At 32.1% G+C, this 25,781-nt stretch overlaps 1 protein-coding gene across 50 annotated transcripts in view; it reads left to right on the top strand.

Moving 5' to 3' along the window:
- The window catches only part of RIMS1 (regulating synaptic membrane exocytosis 1), a 486,916-nt gene that overhangs the window by 367,218 nt on the left and 93,917 nt on the right, over window positions 1-25,781 (top strand). For 19 of the 50 annotated variants that reach the window (XM_027057431.2, XM_053222588.1, XM_053222585.1 and 16 more), the window contains 2 exons: window positions 11,404-11,516; window positions 17,282-17,448. The exons of 17 other annotated variants lie outside the window; for them this stretch is intronic. In XM_027057431.2, the coding sequence (XP_026913232.2) occupies window positions 11,404-11,516; window positions 17,282-17,448 (280 nt within the window). Of the gene's footprint in view, window positions 1-275; window positions 306-3,355; window positions 3,444-11,403; window positions 11,517-17,281; window positions 17,449-25,781 lie in introns of those variants that run through there. 14 more of the 50 variants (XM_053222583.1, XM_027057414.2, XM_053222589.1 and 11 more) reach the window with 2 other exon arrangements.

Genomic DNA, 25,781 nt, shown 5'->3' with positions numbered 1-25,781 from the left:
GCCGTACAATATATTTTTCAACGCCAAACATTAATTTCCCAATGTTTCTGTTTTTATTTTAAATCTTTAAATTGTATTCATTCTTTCTTTGATTAATTTTAGTACCATATTTGAGAGTTCCTCATGGTTTATCATTGTGATTTATCATATTACATTATATGTTGTGCATTTTTATTATTCATGCCATTGTGTTGATTCACATTTCCGTGTCTAACTATAAATTTGCTGATTTCTTTCTTTTGTTTCCATCATTATGTGCATTTAATTCATTGAAGAACAAGAAAAATATAACTCTTCCACAAAAGGTAAATATTAATGTAACTTTTTAACCATTTAATATTATTCCTTTTCTTTCATAATATGTGACTTATATAACTGTATTTATTAAAATAATGAGCAAAATTATTTAGCAAAAAGTAGTTTTTTCCCTACAGTGTTTTGTAAGGCATTTTATGTTAAGTATTTTATATTGTGCACAGTTCACACTACAGAGGAAAATATTAAAATGAAGAGTGCTTTGTCTTAAAATTTACCTACTCTGACCATTCCTTTGGAAAAATAACACATTTTTAAAATATTTTTGTTTTGTTTGTTTCCATTCCCCTGCTCTCATGTAAAGGGTTTAATTCTTACTTTCTGTTCAGGGTAATGTCTCCAGTAAAGGAATAGAAAATCCCTGGATTTTCCCTTTTAATATAAGCACTAATATTGTAGAATGTTTGGTCCCCACTGCAATCATGCATCTAGGAAATGGATGCTTAAATGTTACTTCTCTTGGCCCACTTAGACTGCTTTGTTGGCACATTGGTAACCTCCAACCTTATCTTTTGGATCACAGTTGAGTTTTGGTCTTCAGACTTGAGTTTCAAGCAGACATATACCTTGACCTGCTCTCATGTGCTGCTAATACTATTTCCTATTCAGTATTACTGTTGACCTGATAATTAAGTATTTGAATATGAGTTTTTAGCTTAATGAAATAATATTATTAACAATAGTTAAAAATTAAATAATACTGTATAGTGTAATAAAAGTACATTTACTCAGTATTGTGGATTAATGATTGAATTAATTTGGTGGACATAGTAAGCCTAAAAATTAGTCCTGAGAGTAGCATCATCCCTACTTTATGAATGATAAAACTCAGATTATGAGAGATTAAGAGACTTACACTGCTGATGAATAGTAGACTATAAGCCCAGGTCTCTTCCTTTTGACCTCCTTCCACTATACTTTAGTATATCCTGTTTTAATAAGCACAAATCCCAACTACATTATCCCTAAATCCTAGTATATTCAGGTATTGTTATATATCTCAGTATTACAGAGTGAAAATGGGAGATAATATTCAATTACTTATTTAATTTGAATTTTTAAAAATATGTCTATATTCTGGTAAATGCATATTCTGGCAGACACTATACTAGGCAATAAGTACATATTAAGAAAAAATAAAATATTATTCAGTAAGATCCAAGATGTCTACATCCCTAGATTTTGCATAGATTGCTAGCCTTCCTGAATTTTTAATTCAGGTATCAGAAATATAACTTTAAATTCAGTGGTATAAAAATGGCCAATACATTTGTACTTTAGTTCAGAAGAATTTACTTGGATTTGCATGGTAAATTTTAGTTGATAAAGATATTAAAATTCTATATTAGAAATGGGCCATGACCTAATTAATTCAGCCAAAAGAAGGAAAAAGGTAATAATTGTTTAGAGAGATCTTCCATATGTATTATTACTACCCAAAATCTATAATTAATCAAAACAAAATTCCTAAGATGTGCAACCTAAAGTCTCTGTGAAGTATGCACATTTACAGGCTCCCTGCAGAGTGTGACAGATTGTGACATTTTTACAAGGTCATTGTGTTCTGGCTGAGATGTGTCATCACTCTGCCCAGTTTTCTTTGCACACAGGACATGGATATGCTCCACAGAATGGAACCACACATGACTGAAAATAGCCAACGAGGTACCTCCCAAAATGCATGCAGGCAGGGCAGAGAGCTCAGGGGATGCTGCATCTCTCTCCTGGTATCGAAGGGAGTATTGCTTAGTCACAGACAGTGTTCAAAGCCCAGAACAAATAGAAGCATATTCAGGAAATCTCTTTAAATAAAGTCAGACTTTAGGCTCACATACCCCATAAAAAAGAAACAGTTTTGTTTTGCATAGAAACTCTGTTGCTATGAGCTGATCTTTTCTGGGATGGATCGTATTGGAGAATTAAGATGTTTTGAGTCCTCACATGGGACAAGCCATGCCTAGGTGACCATATAGGTGAAGGGGCTCCTCATGAGAGGTTGCTTTTAATGAGTTGTAGATGAACTTGTAGGGACAGCTAATGGTCCCAGTTTGTGGAGGACTGAGATGCAAAATTTCCAGTGCTTAAACTGGGACAGTTGCAGGCATAGGGGGATGGCTGGTCACTCTAACTGCAGGGGAGTTATATATACTGCAGGTATATAACTTTTCAGCATATATTCGTAAAGCACATAAAAAGAGGCGTTAAATACTATTAGCATTTTTAATGTTAGATAAAATTTATTGAGCACTTACTCTATGTGAATGACTTGGCCAAGAGCGCTACCTGAAGGATAACTATCCATATCTTCATTTTCTAACTGAGAAAACTCATGCTTAGGAAGGTTAAAAATCTGGCCCTTTATCAGTCATTTATTTGGTAAGTGGTAGAACAGGAGGTGGGCCTGAGACTCACTCCAAAGACCTTGTTCTTAACTGCTCTGTTCTACCGGCTCTTCAGCGTTCAGACAGCATTTACTGAGTACCTACCTTGCACGCAGTACCACATGATTATGGTAACAACACATGTACAGCCATAAGGGAGGTATTATTACCCATTTATTTCATGTAGAGTCAAGGGGTTAAGTGAAATGCCTAAGGTGACAAAGCTTCTGGACAGCAGAACCAGATTTTCAGTCCACAGCCTATGTTCTGTCCAGGGTTCCATGTTGCTGTGACATCTACCACTTACAACACCAGGATCTTAGAGAGGCCCAGTTAGGGGTTCCAGCACCCCCTAAAGAGCCATTTTTTTTTTACCACTGAACTAAATCTCCTAATACCTGGCTTGCCCTCAAGTTACTAATTTGAGAAAATAAAACCAGTGCATTTGAGTAAAGATAACACATTCTCGGGGTTGAAAAGTTAACTTGAGAAAATATAAATATTCATACTACATTATTTATCTTTTACTTCCCTCTTTTATGTTGAAAGCTGAGAAACCATATCATTTTAGACTTCACAAACTGCTTTATAGGCATATTTTAAATTATTCATTCTAAAAGTAAGCCAATTTTTCCCTCTCTGCTACATTTCTTGGACAGTTTTAAAGAGCCCATGAATGTAGTTTGGGGGCATCGCAATAATGATATAAGAAGATCAAAACAGAACCAGAAATTAAATGACATCAAGGTGAGAAAAAATGTTACTATCATAATAAATTTCTAACTTATATGACTTTGGATAGTATTTCTTAAGCGCATTAACTTTTTGGGTTTTGTAAGCAATTTTGAATCATAACAAAACACATCATATTCTCTTTTATACAAATATGAATTTTCTTTATTATAAAAAATGTAATTTACACACATGGAGAATGAGCAGCAATTAGAGTTCAAGCTATTAAATGATTTGAATAGGGGCAGAGAGTAAATGGCATTTGTTGCTTTTTGTTTTCCAGTTTCACTAATAAGATATATAATAATTATTGCAATCAGGTCATAGAGGCTATTAAAGGATTATCTCTAGTCAACTGTATTTTAAAGTACAAGTTTTCTATAAAAAAATGCTCCAATCAGTTACCTATAATTTCCTTCCTTAAATGTTGAAAAGAACAGTTGGAATGCTAACTTATGCAAAAAAAAAAAAAAAAAAAAAAACTTGTAATTTTTCTGGAACTCTTAAGCATTAACCTTAATTAGATGTAATTCATATAAAGAAGTGGAAAACATTATTTTAATAATTTTCTGTGATACTTGCACATTAAGAGTATACTATGGTTGTAAAACGGTAGGAAAAAATCATGTAACTTCATTTTTGCTAAAACAAGTAAATTAATTTGTGTATTCTTCAGAAGCAGCATTATTTTAACTGTCACTAAGTAAAAAAGGATTTCAGTTTTATTTACATTTTATTAGATGCATATTTGGCCAGGTGATTTCATTTCCTCTTATTGTATCATGTTGTGATTTCGAAGATTTAAGTTTCTTTATCTTCCAGGGCTTTGCTTTTCTTGAACACTTAATGAATATTGATGAATGACTGTTCATATTAGTAAAAGTGTTTATCCATTTCTTTTTTTGCCACAAATCCATAAATGTAGTTGTCATTCTAGCCTTCTCTTTAAACTTTAGAGAGTGAAGCAGCTCATGTGAAACAGTTTAGAACTCTTGGGGGTTTTTCCCTAAGTTTATTTATTTATTTATGAGAGAGAAAGAGAGAGAGAGAGAGGCACAGAATCTGAAGCAAGCTCCAGGCTCTGAGCTGTCAGCGTATAGCCCAATGTGGGGCTCAAACTCACAAACTGCGAGATCGGGACCTGAGCCGAAATCAGAGGCTTAACTGACTGAGCCACCCAAGCGTCCCAGAACTCTTGGTTTTAACCTTATTTTCCCATTCTGCTGATTCATATGTGGTTATTTATAATAGTATATGTACTTTTAAAACTTCAGAGTATTTAACACATCAACTAAGGCTCAGCTTGCAATATAGGCCTCATTGTGGGAGAACATCATTATTACCCCTTTCTTCCTGGAATTTGTGGGGAAAGTGCAGAGGAAGACTAAAAGGCAGACAGAGGTCTAGCCATGCATAAGCTCTTTGATTTTTTTAACAACATATATTTCCCTTAGTGTATTTTTAACAAGTTTTAAAATTGGTAAATATTTTGTACAAAAGAAAGGGAAGAGATTGTCAAAAAATTGATACTGAATTTAGTAGTTATGCCACATCAAACCTTTCAAGATAGATACTGCTGCCGTCAGTGTAATTGAAGTGTAATTGCCGTCAGTGTAATGAAAACTATGGATAAATATATTGAAGATCATTTGGAATAAGCAGCATGGCCCCTCGAGGAATGATTTTGTTATTTCCCCAGAGAAGCCTTACCTACCTGGGCTGCTTTTCATGAAGACTGTATTCTAAGAAGTGTCTCATGAGGAAAATAGTGTTCCCTCTCAGAAGAGAAAAACATTTAAAAAGCCTTTTATTCCTGTGAAACATAAAAGAACAAGGTAAAATGGCAGATTCTTTCATCAGGAGTCTGACTTCCTTACCTGTCAGGTGTTGGACTAGTATTTTCAGTGTTGCTCTGGTGCTTGACAATTTTGACACTGAAAGTGATGTCTGGGATTGGAAATCCTGAGCTTTGTTTTCGACAGTTTGGTGAAAATCAGCATGCTATAAGTGATGGTATGTGGCTTTGGCTGCAGTGAGATTTGAGTGATTATATATACAAATTACCTATTTTGCCTATGCCGATACTGCCTTTCAGTGATATACCAAAACACAGGTTATTTTCTTTAAAAGCCTTTAAAGGCAATGTGTTTTCATTTAACATGTTATTTACTTGTTGTGTTTAATGTTTCCCATGCTGGACAGATGTTATCTTGTATTTTTATTGTTCCTACTAGCATAGCACAATCCTTCATATTTAAGAGAAGCATACAATAGCACAAGGAGGACCATTTGACACATTTCTACCCTTGCAAATTGAAATGCACTTTATTCTGAGAAAGTGACCCAGAATTTGGGCCTTTCTGTGTAGTCAAAATAGTCTAGACATTAAATCTTGATGTACATCTACTGTATATGTGTGTGGAAGGTAGAGGACATATTAGTATTACATCAGAGTTGCTTACTACATTTGTATGACTCCACAAATAAGATGAACATGCAAGGAATACTTTTTAATTGAGAAGAAACCATAATAATAAATAATAATGTAAAATGCACTGGTGATTTTTTCCCCTTAACATCTATATTTGTAGCAAGGTGACAGATTTTAAAATGCTGGAAATTAGGTGCTAGAGCAAGTGAGAAAGTCATTATTGTAGTTTTCCATTTTTTGAAAATGGAAAAATTACCTTGCTAATACCCTATTGAAGTAATACAAAATCATAAACCACAATAGCTGGAGGTTACACTGAGTAGTCTTAATCATTTTATAAATAACAACTGCATAGTGAAGAAATGTCTCAGGAATTGATCAGGGCAACACTGACGAACCAATGAATGGTAATGGGTCTAAGATTATAATCTATGCCTAGTCATTCCCCATCCTTGGGACTTACCGTTTTGCCACATTGCTTCCAAATGTATGGAGAATGTTTATACATATTAACAATGTGTGCTCTACTAAAGCTTAAAAAACTGTTAGTAGAGATTAGTATTACATTTTTAAAATTTTCAGATATCAACCCATCTTTCTGTTCAGGCTGTGGATAGTTTATAATGTTACAGAATCAATTAGCTAAATATTTGTCATCTTTTATTACTTTATAGTCTCCATGTTTCATATTATATTGTTTCTTATGTTTGAGTTCCTACTATCAGTGATTTTTTAAATGCTTCAGAGAAGAAATTTTTTTCAATATTGTCAATAACTGAGACATTGTAGGTGTTTCATTTATTTATTTCATTCTGCCTGACAAATTCCAGATATGCGGTCATTTATCATTGCTTTCTCTGAGACATCAGAGCAAAGATGGGACTCCATTATCACTGAAGACTCATTGTACTACTAAATAGCAGTGAAGCAGAGGCATTAATTTTTCTGTTCACAAAGTGTGATAACACATTGTAGTTGACTTGACAAGCTTAGTTATCCTATCCAAATATGATCCTGTGTCACCACTGACAGATGTACTAGCTCACCTTGTTACAAAGTAAAATAATAATATTTTTACTTTAATATATTTACTAATATAGAAATTTTTATTATTCCTGTTCTCTTTTACACTTTTGTTTCACTTGGAATACCCAAAAGTATTTGAAGGCTTAACAACATATTGTATGGATTTTCTTTTTTGCCTGTAAACACAAATATTTGAAATTCCGAATTCATGTTAATTTGTAGATGCATAGGAAGAAATGAAGATTCAGAGCAAATTTATCTTTGTATAATTGTAAATTTATGAATATTTTTAATATATCTAAGAAAGTATAATGATTACATTATAATTATCTTAAATTACACTTAACTCTAATATTTAAAATATTTTTAAGCAAATCACAAATGTCCGGTAAGTCAAAGGAGTTTCCCAGAAAAATCACATTCTTTTTAGTGGAGGTGATACTATATACATATGTGTGCACTATATATATATAGCTTTCAGTGATGGGTTAAGGAAGATTTATTAAAGATTCTTAAGCTTTTTATTTTTTAAGTCACAGGCCTTATCTTAAATAGTCTTACAAAGAGATAAAATTGGAAGAAATTCATGTAGGCACAAACACAGTATTTGCAAATGATTTCAGCTTATTTGTACTTTCATCAAAGATCATCCATACCATTAAACTAAGAATACATCACAAAATTTGGAAAATGAAAAGGGAGCAATTATTTTACTCTGACTTCTTAATAGTATCTAAATTTTTCCACTAGAAAATTTTAATAAATTATAGACTTTAAAATCATATTTACTGTTCTCATCTTTCATACTCTAATAAGAGTCCCTGTTGAGCTTAGAAGAAATCATTTCACAAGTATGACTTTAAATTAACCTGTAAAAAAGTTCTAGTTTTATACTTTCTTAATTGTAATGTTGAGTCCATATTTGATATATAGACATTCACTTGATAAAAATTCCAGAGTTTAAAAATAACTGAAAGTAAAGTGGACCTAAGAAAACAGATTTAAGTTCAATAAATATTTTTTAAGTAAGTTAGTATCTGCTTTTTTAAAAAACACAATTCAACATCAAACACAGCATTCAGCTTTTAGAAAGCATAGTGAATAATTCCAACTTAAAGAACTTTTGTATAAAATTATAGTGTTAATTGCACCTTAGAGGTAGAGAAGAATTGTTTATTACTGTCACTCTATCTGCAATTCTAGCTGAAACAGTCTCTAACAAACATCCTTTTTTGACTATATTGTATCTAATGACTATATGTTCATTAAAAGATTAAATGCAATTGCATGATAATTACATTTGTTGTATAAAATGAGAGGGTATTTTTTTAACTCTAGTATGTGACAGTTTTGAAATTAAAAAACAAATTAAAACCCAGAAGTCCTCCAATTTTTAAATTCTTTTTATAAAGAACGAGCAACTGGCATTTTAATGATTTTGTTAGTTTACAATGCTACCAATATTCAGGATACTCCTAAATGTGAATTTGATGCTAGGATTTTGGGGAGAATTGGAAGATATTTCATATTTTAATTTTGCTATTGGCATTAAAAGTCAATACAAAAATTTTAAATGGTGACTAGTAATCATTCTTTTCAAAGTAAGATATTTGAGCTCTATGGGCTGTGGCTCATTTTCCTTATATTGGGATACTCAACAGGTAATCATATTCCAAGGATGCAATTTAGTTTTATCATTGCTAAGTATCTGTTATTTTGTATAAATCATGTACGTTGATAATCATGTCATCTGGTTCAAATTTATGATAAATATTTTAATTCATATATTTGTTTTTACTATTTAGATAGACACACCAATAATTCAGAAATAATGTCATTTCATTTCAAAATAGATTGTTTAAAAATAAAATGCAAGTAAGCAAACTCTGTAAAAAGTGTAAAGAACTTGTATAAAGTTATTTCAGAATACACACTAATGTACAAGCCATAAGGAAATGATGAGAACTACTTAAAAATGTAAATTTTATGGAATTATCTGATCTTTTGATTATGAGTAAGTAAATGATAAGCTATTTGCGTTTTGCTTCTGTTCTTGAAATCTGAGAGCAAGCAGTGAGGACAGCATGGCAACTATATTTTTGCTGGCTAGTCAAGGGAGTCTACTTGTGGTTTTGAGTCAGATTTTGGGCATTTTCTTTCTTCAACAGATTAAAAGATGTCAACTTTCACTCCTTTAAGAATAAAAATAGTTTATTAATCATTTTTAGAAGGTCAAAGTGAAGTCATTTAAAACCATTTTAGGATTTATTTTATTTAGGCTACCCCTGTCTCCTTATGATTTCATTTTCAGTTTTTCAAAATAAAGATTTAAATGCAGCCATGTCATATTTAGAGACATGAGGTGTTGTCCTGGCAGACTAAAATCATCAGAACTGTTTCAGATTGCTTCAGGCCAGTAGTTCTTGAGAAATCTTTTCAGTGTCAAGTTACTGTCTTCCCTAGGAATTTCATGATACTAAAAGTGAAGGTCACAAAGCTATGGGCTAATCAATGTGAAAATTTCTTAAAATTAGTATAATTTATTGAGAATATGAAGCTAATACCATTTAAATTTGCTTTTATCACAAAGATGGTTTTGAGTTACTTCCGGTTTTAAGTGTAGAGTATAACTGATTACATACAGTTCATTTAACTTCCTTGAAATTCAAAGCAAATGACTGAGCAAGGGTCCAGAGGCACCCACAAAATAGGCAGAAGGCAGAGAACAGATAATTGTGCATTTTCTTGTATTGCCTATGGCTTTCTGCAAATATAACTCATATTTCTCAATAGATTTTTCTCATTTTCTAATTAATCTCAAGTAGCCTTTTACTTTCTAGTACTTGTTACGACTCCTTTAATACTGTCAAGTATACATTTCTGAACTACTTCCCTCAAGATCTCCATAGAGCCATCTTTTAATCATACAGTTATCATTTCCTGTCAACATTTCCAAAGCAATTGTGCATCATTGCTTAATTCACAAAACTGTGATGTTAGGTATTGATACTGTCTATCTCATTTACTGAATTTAAGCAAAGCTAAACATCTAATAATTTTATACTAAAAATATAATTAAAATATTTATCCACACATTTCAAACTATGTATTTGTCTCTTGTGCTGTTAGTTTGTACACACAATAAAAGCTACATATTTATATAATCTTTATAATTGGTGTCAGTATCTTTTATCAAGAATGATAGACCTTTAATCATTGCAGTGGTAAAATTTGCCAACAAGTATCTTTATAAACTCTTTGTAAGAGATGAAATCATCAGCCAAGTTAAGTCACATATATCAACATTTATACTATCCTTTAAGTCATTGGGCCCTCTTGACAGAAGCCCCAATACTTTAATCACATACAAATAGGTATTTTTCCATATATATATATATATATATATATATATATATATATATACACATATATATACACATACACACATATATATATATAAATGTATATATATGTGTGTGTATATATATATATATATATATATATATATATACACACATAACTTAAAAATAAATCTTAGCACTGGTTGCAGAGGTTGAATAGTCCAGGAAATTGTCAAAAGATAAGTTGTAAAAAATAAAAATAGGTCTCACACAATACAGGTGTATGTTTTGAAGAGTTGATTCTGCACACTTGGCTCTTTTTTCCCCTTAATTTGTAAAAATGTATTAATTAATGGCATGCTCTTGAAGCTAAGCTGCTTCTGATGGATTCTGACTTAAAATAACTTGTACTTTATTGAAAGCTATAATTTTCCCATCTAAACAGTCACACTTGCTACTCAGGAGATTAATAAAGACTTAAATGTAATGCAGTTCTTCACAAATTATAACTTAAGTAGCTAAACATTTTATGTCACTTTTTCAAAGCATAGGAATTTCATCTATGTGGTCAGAGAGAACCACCAGAAATACAAATCTAATCTTTACTCTTAGTCCTTTTTTAAGACTGGAAATATTCATGAAATGCTACAGGTAGAAATTAATGATTTAATAACAGTGCCTCAGCAAACCAGGTGCTTACCAATTAAAATAGTTTTTAGGTGACTGCTGTTAGTTGAGGATGTTAAGTGGGTGTGTGCATGCATGTTAAGCATGTGCATATATGTGTGATGTCTTCAGTATGCATATTTATTTTCTCTATATATGTACATGCAACAACCAGTTGATTAAATTGAAAGCATATTTTCACAATTAAATCTGATTTCATATAGTCATTTATGAATGGAATTGAAAATATTTCATATCAGGTGAAGAAGCAGTGGGGTCCTTATATTTTGTTACTAACATTTGTGTTCCCCATTTTGTGTGATTTGAGTCATGTTCATTTTTAAATTAACAGGTGATAGCATTGTATATTCTGCATTTTGTTTATTAGTCATGTGTTACTTCTAAATTTTAATTTAATCGAAGTCATATCAAAAGAATTGAAGTCTTAAACCATTCAGTTCCTAAAAGTGCTTCGCCTGTGTTAATAGGCTTCCATTGTGTGTTTTTGCAGCAAGCTTAGTAGTGGAGGAGCGAACAAGACAGATGAAAATGAAAGTGCATCGATTTAAGCAGACAACAGGGTCTGGTTCTAGTCAAGAACTTGATCGCGAGCAATATTCCAAGGTAAAACAAGTAGTATCCAACCAAGAGTTTCCCTTTTAAAAATGTACAGTGTATATAGCAGGTAGGACTAGTAAGCACCAAGTTGTGTGAGAGAAGTTATCATTCAGGTGATGGTCTTGCATCATAACCTCTCTCCTCTTGATATTTTCACAAAATATATAACTCTGTTAAAATATTATTAACTTGGATTTAATGTTTTTTTCTAAAAAGGAAATGTAAATACTTGATATTATTAAAGTCTCTCAATGATCTGTTGTCAATAGTCAAATTCCTATACATAAGCAAGACATGAAGCCATTTTATTGCTTAAATTGCATTTAAAATATTAAGATGTAGATTCATAGTCTTAAGTACTATTTTAGGTTGATGTTTACTATTGAGATTTATTAGTGAATGACATAAGTTGTGCAATGTGAGATTTCTTATTGATCTGTCTTCAGTAAGAAAAGTGATAGCAAATTCTTAGAAACTGAAATTTACCCAATTTCAAGTGGCATTAAAACATTTAATTTATATTTCAGCATTATTTTGTAAGGATACACTACGAGTTTATAAACTGCTAAATAGCACCTAATAATTTTAATTAAAATATGCGTAGAATTGTATACCTCATGAAGCAATTTTAAATATACTATCTGGTTTATTTAAAAATCCTTTTTTTTTTTTCGTTTAATACTACAAAAGTGGCACCAACCATCACAGAACAACCTGTGTTATAATTTCATGTCAAGAAGCCCTTTTGGAAGTAATGACTTTTTAGAAATTCAAAATTAAAAAAAAACCCAGCTACTAAATCAATATTGTTAATTTGAAATATGACTGTAGAAAAGCCTACTGATTTTTAAATGTTAGAGGTTGATCTCAGATATTCAGAGATTAATGCAAGAAAATAGAGGTGGTTACAAAATATGACTTGTCATATAGAGTCCTATGTATCAGAGGCAGTTTATCACTTTACATCTTAGGTTAGTTGCAGGAGGATTTCCAATTGAGATGTGACTCAGTGAGACTCAATATCCTAGGAATCTAAAACAACACTTTAAACAGTAAAAATCATTCAAAACAACACAAAACAAAACAGCAAGCAGGATATCTTGATGTTCCATAGAGTTGCCGATTCTAGCTCCACAAGTCTTCCCTGCGGTTCATTCTTAATTATTATCACTTAGCTTATTTGTTTGTCTTCTTTATGAATATCATCATCATCTTTGTTTTCTTTTACTACAAACGCAGTAGAGATTAGAAGACAGGATGATGTACGTCTTCTGCCTCCACATTGGATGCAGTTATTTAGAAAAGTTCTTTAAACTGGAAATGCTTCATTGTAGCTGGACATGCCTCATTGGTTTCTTAGCATCATGTCAAAGGATAAGGTCAAATAGAACATTGAGTTGGAGTTAGGGCCAGTAGAGGAAGCAAGAAAGAGATAAACAATCACGGTAATACTGAAAACCTTTCTGGTCATTCTGAAGTAGGACTCTAATCATTAATCAGTTGATCAAAAAAAATCTAAAAACAAAGTGCCCTAGAAGTCTAAACAACCACTAATACTTAATACTCATGATGAATCACAAGTAGGTTTATCTTGGTTGGGAGATTCCAAGTTCTCTGATTTCATAGAAATTTAGAATCAGATGAAATTGATCTTCTATTCCAGCTCTCTTATTTACCCAGCTTATGAAAACTGAGGTCTCACCCAGAATTAGTAAAGCCTTTCTGTGGAGTGATAAGCCCTAGAACTCCTGGTCTTAAACTTAGGTACTACTGTTCTGCGTCTTGTATCATTGAAATGTACATGTCATCCCAGTTGGATTCATAAGTTCTTCCAGGGCTTTTAATTTGAATACAATTAAACTATCACATTCTGTCTTTGCCCCCTCCTTTACACAATCATTCTTTTTCTTTTTCTCTCTCATCCCATTTGAATATTTAAAAAAAAAAAACATTACTTTCAAATATATTACTTTTTCTCCTATGGCATAAATTGATACTACTGTGTTACATAAATAAAATTATTACAAATTGTATCAATAAATGTGAGATCATGGATATGGTATCTTTAAGAACTTATAAGAATATAGGATAAGAAAAATAAATAGGATAACAAATAATTAGCTTATTTTTTATTTTATATGTCAAGCAGAAGTTACATACTCCACAATTCTAGTATTCATATTATGGCCTAATGCTTACAATAAATTTTTTAAGTAGTTCCCATTTCATTAGGAAATCATGTAAGTAGTTTTCCATTTTAAGTAGTTTCATTTCCATTAACTCAAAACTCTTTTACGTGCTTAAGAAAGTCTTTCTCATTTTTTATTCTTTTACCCCAACCATTTTATAATTAACTTTACAAAAATCTATTTTATTCATATAATTGAGAACAACCATTGTAATAAATTTAATATACATTAAATTTTGAACTTTATTCCTTTATTGACTCTGTTTTAGTGTTTTAATCCGTTTGACATTTTGGATGAATAGCTTTGTTGAAATTCTGCCAAATTAGAAATTAGTTAACCATTCTCGGAATATTTAGAACCAAACACCAATAGAACTAGATTTTCTTCAGGGCAAAGAATTACTAGACAAATGTACTATAATTCCTAAAACGTTTCAAACCTGGCACCTCCTTTAAAATATGGAACATCCCTAACTGTCCTGAGTAGGGAATTAGCACTAACTTTTCTTTTGAAAAAATACAAGACTGCTTTAGGATCCCTGAAATGTGATACCATGATGTTTTTTCAATGATGGTATACAGTGTTACATTCCCTAGTGATGGGGTGAAATTCATAATTGGAGGGTAAGTTCTCATTTAAGCACTCACATTTTAAAAAGTGTTTATGTTTCTATAGTCCAGGAACAGCAACCAAGACTAATGGGATGAGTTTTGTAGGTAGCTGTTAAGTGTTTATTATTACTTATTTTTAAAAATAGCTGCCCTATAATTAGAGCCTCCCTTCACATCAATGACTTATTTCCCTGCTGTATGATTAGTATAAATTCTTCCTAGGGATATTATATTTCTAAAAATATAATAGAATATTATAATATAATAATATAATAGCTATTAAAATATTAAATAATATAATAGTTAATGTGTTTCCATTAAAATATTTAATTGATAAATAGGAAATTTAACAAATTATGCTTGATTAAAAGTCAGTCATTATTTAAATTTCTAACAGATTTTGAAAATAAGTAAATAGTAAAAGACGAATATAAAAGTCTTTCATTTCCTTCAAATAACTAAATGCAAAGAAAACTGATCTTGTGTGAGAATGATGGATTTTTCTTTCGCCCAACATAGAAAAATTTAATATGATCTAGTTTTTTAAGATACCTTGTTTTATTACTTTGCTGAAATAGCAGAAGTCTATGTACAAAAATGTTGAAGAAGAGATGGCTTACAGAAAAGCAAGATTTCTTTAGGAGAAATAGTTCCATGTACACGCACATACCCTGATGTTATAGTCTATACTGTATGTTATGGGCATTTGCCAAATAAGGGGAACATTTGTTCTGGGTGTCAACACAATGCGAGAAAAATCTCCTATAGCTGGGTACATTTTTATTGTATTAGAACCCAATTCTTTCATGGACAAGCTATCATTTCAATATGTTTGGAAACATTGTAATAATTACATGATCTATGTACTTAGCAAAATCATTTCCAAGACAAGTAATGTAGGAGTTGTGTTTGTATCCTACTAACTATTAAATTTAGATCCTGCTGTCAGCATATTTTAGTTTTTACCATATCTACTCTGTAAATAAAAAATAGTTCTGATTGAAATGAATCATGTCAGGATCATGTTAATCAGATGTAACAGAATTTGATGATGAAACGTTACCACATAAATTTAAAATGCACCTTACCTTAAATCATATTAATGTTAGAGCATACATCAAGTTGTATAAATAGCTCAATTCTGGACATATGTGAATTTTCTTTTGGATTATAATTTGATATATGGCTTTCAAAAACAAGTCATGCAATTATGAAAAATTTCTTTGGAAAGATAATTTCATTGATATTCTATAATTTGGAATTGTTTTCAGGCTTGATGTGAAGTTCCTTGCTCAGTACATACACATGAGAAGTAAAGAATTAAAACTAACATGTAAATACCTCAGGCCTGAACTATTCTTATCTGAGGAATTTCTAAATAAACATGATTATCTTTTCTAGCATTTTTAAAAATGTACTGTTGTTTTATACTTCTTTTTGTATATACAGATCCAGGTTTTTAGCATCATTTTATTTAGTATACTTTAGCAAGACAATTATTTATACAAATTTTTATAAATAGATGGATTACTTTAAGTTCATTAAAAGTTATCTGATAGGGAACATCAGAGAATGGATGAGCTTTTCTACAACTTTAATAAACATTTGATATTTTCACACTTTAATGTATAAACATAGAATTAAATTACTTGATAAGAAACTTAAATACCCAGTGTTTAGTCATGTGTTCCTTTTAGTTATGTGTTCTTTTGTTAATAAGTTATATTATCTTGGGGCGCCTGGGTGGCTCAGTCGGTTGAGCTTCCGACTTCGGCCCAGGTCACGATCTCACCGTCTGTGAGTTCGAGCCCCGCATCGGGCTCTGTGCTGACAGCTCAGAGCCTGGAGCCTGCTTCGGATTCTGTGTCTCCCTCTGTCTCTAACCCTCCCCCACTCATGCTCTGTCTCTCCCTGTCTCAAAAATAAAATAAAACATTAAAAAAAATTTAAAGAAATAAGTTATATTATCTTAACTTCCAGTAATAAACATAAGAGAATCACTTAATATATTAGGTATTTCAAAATTATATATAATTAAGGTTTAAGTGGTTATTTATATTATAACCTATTTATTATAATAAAAACACATATATAAAATACTAATATATGAAGCTATTTGCTATTTGTTCCACTGCAAAAAGAATCAAGTAGAAAGAAGAAGAGCTTATTAGCTGCTCTGACAACTTTGCCTGTTTTAATCTTTTACCTAATGAATTCTAAAATCTTCAGTAATGAATACCAAAGACAAATTTAAAAATACAACATATAGTGTAAATTCTAATTTTAATAGAAATCCTTTTTTTTTTAATTTTTGACACTGAGCTGATAGTTTAAATCTGAAAATCTCTACTTAATTATAATAGAAAGTTGAAGTCCAGTCTTTACCTCCATGGCTCTAATCCTCCTTGGCACAGCCCCTCAGCTTTTGACATAGCCCTTCTTTGTGAAGACATACATTTTTTTCAAGAAATTTGAAACAGTGTGATGTCTTGAAATAGGGAAAATATGTAGGTAAATTGAATCATTTTAGAAAGAATCAAAAATACAGACAGATAGAAGCAGCCTATACTTTGCTAGAGTAGCGGTGAATAAAATGGGTAATTATGAAAACTAAAGCAAAATAGAGAAACCGATACACTAGAAAAAGTACCTAATACAATTTTGAGGTTTCAAGTATTTGCCAATAATTTATTCAGTGAATTTTCCACCCAAATATTTAAAGTTTTTGTTTGATTTATAATTCAGCCTTCATTAACCTCTTTTTTTTTTTTTCTACCGCTCAGAGGATGTAGGATTTTTATACTGAAAATCATATATTACATTGTGTTTGGATTATTTTAAATTCCACACCTACTTTTATGAAGGTACACTTTTACTTGGTGTAGGCAAAGTAGTCATTAACCTCACCGTGTATGTCTCTTTTCCCACAACCTGATGATGGAGCTCACACTTTCTTGTTTTTAATCTTTAGTATAACATACATAAAGATCAGTACAGAAGCTGTGATAACGTCTCTGCCAAATCATCAGATAGTGATGTCAGTGATGTGTCCGCCATTTCCCGAACCAGCAGTGCCTCACGCCTCAGCAGCACAAGCTTTATGTCAGAGCAATCTGAGCACCCCAGGGGTAGGATCAGGTGAGTTGGCAATACTCTTTATATAAACTGGGTCTGTATCGGGATAAAAATGCAACTAGCTTTCTTAATGTTCCTACTAAAAAACAGTTTAGGTCAAGTAGCAGAAACATTTCACTAACATTGTTGGGACTGGAGTGGGTGGAGCATTTATTTGTTGTTGTATAATGTCGCCTATAGACTGTTCGGTACTGTCTACCTTATAGCCAGAGTCATAATTTTAAAGATTGTTGGAGTCACATTTACAGGACTTTCTTCTTTTTTTAAGTTTATTTATTTATTTTGAGGGAGAGGAAGAGAGGGAGAGAGAGAGAGAGCATGAGCAGGGGAGGGTCAAAGAGACAAGGAGAGAGAGAATCTTAGGCAGGCTCCACTCTGAGCGTGAGGCACGAATTCATGAACCATTGAGATTATGACCTCAGCCAAAATCAAGAGTCAGATGCTTAACCAAATGAAGCCACTCAGGCGCCCCTACAGGAGTTTTTTCTAATACGATTAAATCCACAAAGCATTCTTTAGTGTCAAAAAATCTTTCCTATAAAGGGCCAGCTAGTAAATATTTTGGGCTATGTACAACAGTCTCTGTTGTATTTACTTTATGATGTCATTGTAGTGTGAAAGCTATGCAAACAATTGAGCATAGCTGTATTCTAATAAAATTTTATTTATAAAAACAGGAAGTGGGCTACATTTTGCCTGTGGGCTTTAGTTTGCTGATCTCTTTAGTCCCATTGTAGTTGGTCTGCTTTCAGAGTAGGATTGAACAGATGTGATACAAAGTATACATACCTAGTTTACATTACATGAGTTGTAACAAATTTTCATGAAGTTTGTTTACATCTCCAGTTGTGCTTTTGTCTTCTTACAATGAAAATACCCTGCTGTGAAAGGGAAAATACTGCAGGAATCCAAGTGCCATCTTAAAGCAGACTCAATATGGGCAAGGCATATTTTATATTTGTTCTTAACTAGTTTCCGGAAATAGAAGTTTCATTGAAGGAATTTGGGCCTTGATGAATGGCCCAAGAGATATAAATGCTCAGAATAGGAGAAATTACCTTTCTAATACTCTGAAAATCTGTTATTGGACATTTTGATGATTTGCAATATGTTCAAGCATTCCTTCTTCCTGGATTTCCCTTTACCTCCCATCATCTGCTAAAGCAAATTGAGAGTAATTGTCTTACTGTTAATTAACAGTGTCATATTCTGCTCATCTACATGAGCAATTTCAACTTTGATGAAGATGTTAATAGAATATGCTTTATTTCTATTTATGATATTCTTAGCATCTGGTCCTAACGGAATATGATGTTCCCTAAAACTTAAAATAGAATTAGAAGAGCTAAAAGACATAGCCCCATTGAGCTGCTTAGGATCAAGGGGTAAAAATTATTCTAATGGATTCCTTTTAATTGAAATATTAAGATATTATGTTTCAAAACCTATTCAGTTTAGCAAAATTATTGATAAGTAGGACTTCAACAAGGACTTTTTCACATTTAATCACTAAAAACAACTTACTGAATAATTATAAACTAAATCTTAAAGTAATTTCTATTTATATTCACAATAGAGGCAAGTACCTTGAGTCCTACACTATAAAATATTACTGGTTAATAGAATTCATATTACTAGTCAATTACAGGAATAATTTGTGGGCCCATTTTTATTTCTTGAAATTTCAAGAGTATAGTATTCTTCAAAACTTGGTCTTTAGGAAAAAGTTGGCTGTGTGATTTTTGAGGAAGAAAGCAAAGAACAGAAACTAGGTAGTGCAACAAAGGACTGCGATTTCATACAAAGGGGTTCAGAAGAAACTACGTGGTAGGATATTGGAACCAGTGTTACTTTGTGGGAAAATGCCAGTTTAAGAAATCAACACTAATTATAACTGTGTCAAGATAGGAAACAAAAGATAGAGGATTCTATGTCTCCTTGATTCACATGACTTTTCTTACTTATTGAAGGTGGTGTGAATAGGCATGGACCTAAGAACGGTACAAATAATTTCTTATTATTAACAGTGCTAAATATAAGTGCTAAATGTAAATAAAAGTGCTAAATATAAGTGCTAAATCAGTTTTTTCTAGGCATTTCTGTTTTCAGCTCCCTTTCCCTTCTCTGCGACTTAGAACACATATGAGCTGAGAGGGTTGTTGTTTATTTTTATATATAAGTGGATTATGTAAATTTAGTCCCTAAAGCTAATGACTAAACAAATTTCCCCTTAAGCTAACATGAAGAATTACTTTTCTTGTAGTCCCATACTTTATGCCAGTGATTGATTCTCTGTATGTGGTATACATTTGATTTCTTAGAATACTTAGGAGGAAGAGAGAGGAAAACTGAGATATGGGTAGCTCTTTATTCTGACTTCAGTCTAGTTATCTTTTCATATACATTCTTCTCCCCACATATCCTCATAGGCACACAAGCACACCTGTACACACACACACACAGTTATTTTGCATCCATCATCAACCATGTGGTAAAATGCTGAGAGGAGGTTTTGGAATAAAAAAAAAAAACCAGAATGATTTCAATATAGAAATGCTGTGTCTCTCTTATTAGAACAATGTCTGCAGGCTCATCAGCCTTAAATATTCCCTATTGTCGTAAGTAACACAACGATTGTTCTCATTATAGTACTGCTTCTCACTTCTTTTTTTTTTTTTAACTAACATCTGCATAGGTTTTAAAATTCTATTTATTCAGGTTCATGGATAAAAGATGAACAAGTTTGATCAATTACGATGATAAAATGCATTTATATGTCATAATAAGTAGCAGCAAACTTTTGAATTCCTATCATGAAAGAAGACACCATTATTTCCAACACTAACTTAAAGTATAATGGCTAGGCTACATACTCAAGGGGATTATAATCCATTTAAGAGTTTAAATCTATGTTTTCAATTTTTAGAAAAATATATATTTATTTATTTTGAGACAGAAAGAGAGAGAGCCTGCATGAGCAGGGCAGGGGCAGAGAGAGAGAGAATCCCAAGCAGGCTCTGCACTGTCAGTGCAGAGCCAGACACAGGACTTGATCTCACGAACCATGAGATCATGACCTGAGCCTAAATCAAGTGTCAGATGCTTAACTGACCGAACCACCCAGATGCCCTAAATCTATTTTTATGGGCTCATTCTATATCTAGATAGATAGATAGATAGATAGATAGATAGATAGATAGATAGATATCATATACATGGAATATATATAAGAAAACTTGAAAATATATGGAATATATATATTCAAATTTTCGTATGACACAAGACATGTTTTATTATATGATGTGTTGGATGAGTTTTATTCTGAAAGTCAACACAAGGATTGAGAGGACATTATAGCATTTCCAAAGACAGTATTCAGTACCCTAAAAGCCAATCAAATACCTAGTATTCTCATAAAGGATTATAGAAAGAAACTATATGACATGATCTTATCCACATTATATAAAATCATAGTATGTAGGTACTTAAAATACCATGTAGAGTTTTGATTTCCTCTAACCAAGTATATTATAAACCAAGAAAATGTTGAAATAAGCACATGTGAAATAAGAAATGGGCTGCACAACCTTCTGTGCAATTTATAGTTTTCCAGATGTTCCTTACTACAATTTCCTATTTATAATTCACAATACATGTTACTGTTGTTAAGGTCCTGGGAAGTTTTCTCTTGAAACAATTTGTCTTTGTTTATTCCAAAATGTACCAAACTTATTCCACAATGTTCTTTTTCATAGGATATCAATTAGTATATTGAAAAGTTCTCATGAGCGATTTGAGAAAATCTTTTTTAGTTAATTAGCATCTTTTTCTGCCTTAAAGATAAAAGACTATACAGTTGTTTCAAAGCCTGTTTGAGGACAAATAGAATTAAGCACTTATAGGATGTCTATAGGTTGAAAAATATAAATATGTTTGGATGAACAATTTCTAAAATATCATTTTCAAAGAGTGGTAGAGATTCATGGGCCATCACTTGAATCTTTTGTGTTTGAGATGATTATGTACCAAATATCTTATCTACTCAAGTATGCTGCTAGCTAAACCACATGGTTCTGTGTGACTTGAGAAGGAGTATCCCTTCCTCTAGATGCATTCTGAATAGTTCATTCAAAATAGTCCAAAATATGTTCCATGTTTTCAAAGCTTACATATGCAGGGGGGCTATAGTAGGAAAAAAAAGTAAACTATGATGTTTGCATTTAAGGTAAATAACCTTGTGTAGATATAATGAATGAAAGTTTTTTTTTTTTTAATTTTCAAGGATTAAAACAATTTAAGCTTAAATAATTGTGTGGTTCTTACAATAGAAAATCAACACTTGGGGCACCTGGGTGGCTGTCAGGCGTCACACTCTGCTTAGGTTGTGATCTCATGGGTCATGAGTTCAAGCCCTGTGTTAGGCTCTGTGCTGACAGCTCAGAGACTGGAACCTGCTTCAGATTCTGTGTCTCCTTCTCTCTCTGCCCTTCCCCTACTCACACTCTGTCTCTCTCAAAAATAAACATTAAAAAAAATTTTTAAAAAATCAACATGTAATACTTCAAAATAGTAAGTATCGATAAAGATTGAGGTTTCTAGGTTTTCAGATATTTCTTGATTTGCCTTACAATTTTAATTTAGTATTTTCTTAAGTGTTCCTCAAAGAATGTTTTTCCATCCAACCACAAAATATGTACAGTATATTAGTAGAAGTGGCACAATTGACAATAAAAAATGTGCATATACTAGAAGCCAGAAAGAATATATTGAGCTTCTGAGTTCTCTGTTCACTTTTAAATTTAAGAAGATTTTCATCTCAGAAAGGAGATGAATTTTCTTGGTTTAGCTCTGAACTTGTTTTTCATCTTTATCACATATCATTTTTTTTCCAGGCAGACATATTTCAGATGTTTCATACAAAACCATGCAGCAAATGCAGGCATAATCCTATAGTTGTTCTCAGGTGTTACAGAATTTTAGAAGCTTTGTCAAAACTATTTTCCAACAGCATTCACATTTGTAATGTATGTTCTCCTAGATCTACAAAGTTGGCTTTCTAGAGCAAGCTGGATTTTAATAAACAAACTTGAAGTGCAAATTTGATGTCACTAGTATTTGACCTTTTTGGTATCTCTTTTGGGAAGAATACTTTCAAAAGCAATTACCTTTGTTTTCTACATTCATAGGTTGAAAGACGTGAAAGTTTTTTTTTTTTTAAGGTGGTAGGAGACTTTATTCATGCATTCATTCATTTCTTCAAAGCTACTTATATGAGTACTAGTATGGCATGAATTTTTTTTAAGAAACATTATCTTCTATATACAAATAATAATCTTGCAGCCATAAACTTACTAAAATTTGGCATTTTGTGTAGGCATAATGATTAGTAAACATACACTGAAAGAAATAGGTTTATATTTGGGGGGGAGTTTTAAGACATAGGTTAAATTATTTGAAATTTTTAATTGTGATAGAAAATAAATAGGTTAATATCTTCTGGAAAATCAATTGATACTACAGTTATGTTGGGAAAATGTTACAGAAAATTTCAAATGTACCTTGTTTCATAATAGTTCTTTAATTGCACAGGGGAATACAGAATAACATTAAAATTTTTTTTTCAACGTTTATTTATTTTTGGGACAGAGAGAGACAGAGCATGAACGGGGGAGGGGCAGAGAGAGAGGGAGACACAGAATCGGAAACAGGCTCCAGGCTCCGAGCCATCAGCCCAGAGCCTGACGCGGGGCTCGAACTCCCGGACCGCGAGATCGTGACCTGGCTGAAGTCGGACGCTTAACCGACTGCGCCACCCAGGCGCCCCTATAACATTTAAAAATAATATTTGGATTTTTTTGTGTGTGATGATATTTGAGAAATACTTAACTGCAAAATCACTTGCTACATTAATAGCTTAGAAGAACAAATTAAACTTTAATTTTTATATACTTACTAATTATTATGCCTAATGACACTGAACATATTAAGAGCGATCGAGAGGGAATTTTTTAGAGCTATCCACCCTTAATTTTGCATGCTTGCCTGTTATGCTGTGGAAAAACAGTCTATTGAGATCTACAAGAGTACTGAAAAGAAATAGAGGAAAATATCAGGGAAATCCAGATACTGGATGTTGAATATCTGAGAAAGGAGATATTTTAGTAATCTTCTAGTGGCTTCTTTCATAGTATCATCTTAGGTTTAATAGTCCAAGATTGATGAGTCATTACCACTGTTATTTCCTGTGACCAGATTAAAGCTATAAAGAAATGGAAAGAATGTGCCATAAGCCTTTTAAAAAGGGTACCATAAAATTACTATAACATTCTTATTAATACACCATATGACTGAATGTGCCATACATTTAAATTATTATACCATGCCATACATATAAACAAAATAACTGTATATAAGTAACACAGCAGTCTTGATAACAGCAAGTTACAGAGCTCTTGACACAGGTGAGTAGATTTTCCTGGTAAGTTTCTTCCTTACAAACCATTTAAGACTGCAGTTTGAAGTAAAGCAGCACTGGTTTCATTTGAAACAGCACCAATCTGCTTAGTTTTTACCTTTCTACTCTACCAATTCATTATAGATTTATACTAAGATGTATTTAGTTAAATTCTGGGAATGTCAGTTAAATATTAGATAAATGCTTACATAACAGTGAAAATGGTCAGTTATAATAAATTATCAAAAGTTAATAGCAACCTGGAATGTCTTATAAAGATGGGGTTATCTGTAGAAATGATTATAATTAGGCCTTAGTGGCTGGTCATGTGCGGGAAAAGTATACACTATACATGGAGTTTTAAAAGTACATTGTGACTTGTTTTTATAGAAATATACTTCCCTCTAATTTTATTTATTCTGGTAGAAGTGAATTATAGATGCTTTTTAAATTTAAAATATTTTAAAGGGCATGTTTGGGGAACCTGGGTTACTCAGTAGGTTAAGCGTCTGACTCTTGACTTTGGCTTAGGTCATGATCTCATGGTTCATGAGATCAAGCCCTGTGTTGGGCTCCTTGCTGACAGCGTTGAGCCTACTTGAGATTCTCTTTCTCCCTCTCTCTTTGCCCTTCCCTTGCTTGCTCTCTCTCTTAAACAAACACTTAAAAATAGATAGATAGATAGATAGATAGATAGATAGATAGAGATAAAGAGCATGGTCAGTGGAGATCATAGATAATGATAATTAGAAAATTTTCTTTAAAGAAAAAGAATTCACTGTGTCTTTGGAAGAGAATATGTAAAATTTATTCAGGTTTATTTATGATTGTGTATAAGTTTTTTTCCAATAGTTTTCTAATTTAATTATCCTAAACGAAGTTACATATTTAACATTCTGTTGTTAAATAAAATAAGGATAATTCTCCCTGCTTAATTATTATTTTCCCCACAATATATAAGAAAAATTAACTGACATGCTGCTAACAGCATATCTTCAGTGTAACATATTATTAAAGATCTGTAAAGTTTATGTATATATTAAATGCAAGGAAAATAACACAAGTTATGGATCCTAATATTAAAGCAACTTTCAAATACAACCATTTTACTCCCTGGGAATACTTTTCAAAGAAAGAAAAATCTGTCCCCCAAATGCAAATTCCTCTTTACCTCACAGGATATGTTTGCAGTTGTGATCTTTGTGATTGACACAGAGGCGAGGAACAGTGTATTTAGTCTGAGGTTATTACTGATGTCCAGAGGTACCACCTTTTGTATTCATGCCAGGTATAGATAGGAGTGTTCTGCTTCTAAAAGATCAGGTTTAAGTATAAGAAACCCCACCTGTTGCTAAGATGTGGACTGACTTTGCTTCAGTGCTGATTTTCACAGCACATGAGGACTTCCTCAAGGGCCAGTTCTGTCACCCCTTTGTCTTTGATGTGTTGTAATTACCACACAGATCAGCTGTATTAAGGATGCTCAGTACTATAGTAGCTATCACATTAGCAGGAGGACTGTTTTGAAAGAACTGCAGGTTGTTACTGTATTTTCATGCCAAAAAATATATAATGGAAAATTTCTAACAGATTCTTAATTTTCTATTTAACATGGTATGTTTGCATGTTTATATTTGCTTATTGAAGAACCACGTGGGGATTATAAACTTAGCTGTATTATGTCAGCTGGCAGATAATTGTTTTATTGGTCACCAGGCATGAACTCTTGTTATAAACATTAAATATCCTCTTTTTTGGGTAAATATTCATATTTCTGTGTCAATTATCCTATTATTTGGAATGGATACAATATCCTTTTACTTTGAACCAGTGCTTTTCAAACTACACCTATTTCATGTGTTACTTTCATAATTTTGCCATA

The sequence above is a fragment of the Acinonyx jubatus genome, chromosome B2, assembly GCF_027475565.1.
Source record: "Acinonyx jubatus isolate Ajub_Pintada_27869175 chromosome B2, VMU_Ajub_asm_v1.0, whole genome shotgun sequence".
Taxonomy (NCBI): Eukaryota; Metazoa; Chordata; class Mammalia; order Carnivora; family Felidae; genus Acinonyx; species Acinonyx jubatus.
The sequence above is the reverse complement of the archived record's forward strand: the minus strand, read 5'-3'. Positions and strand labels throughout refer to the sequence as shown.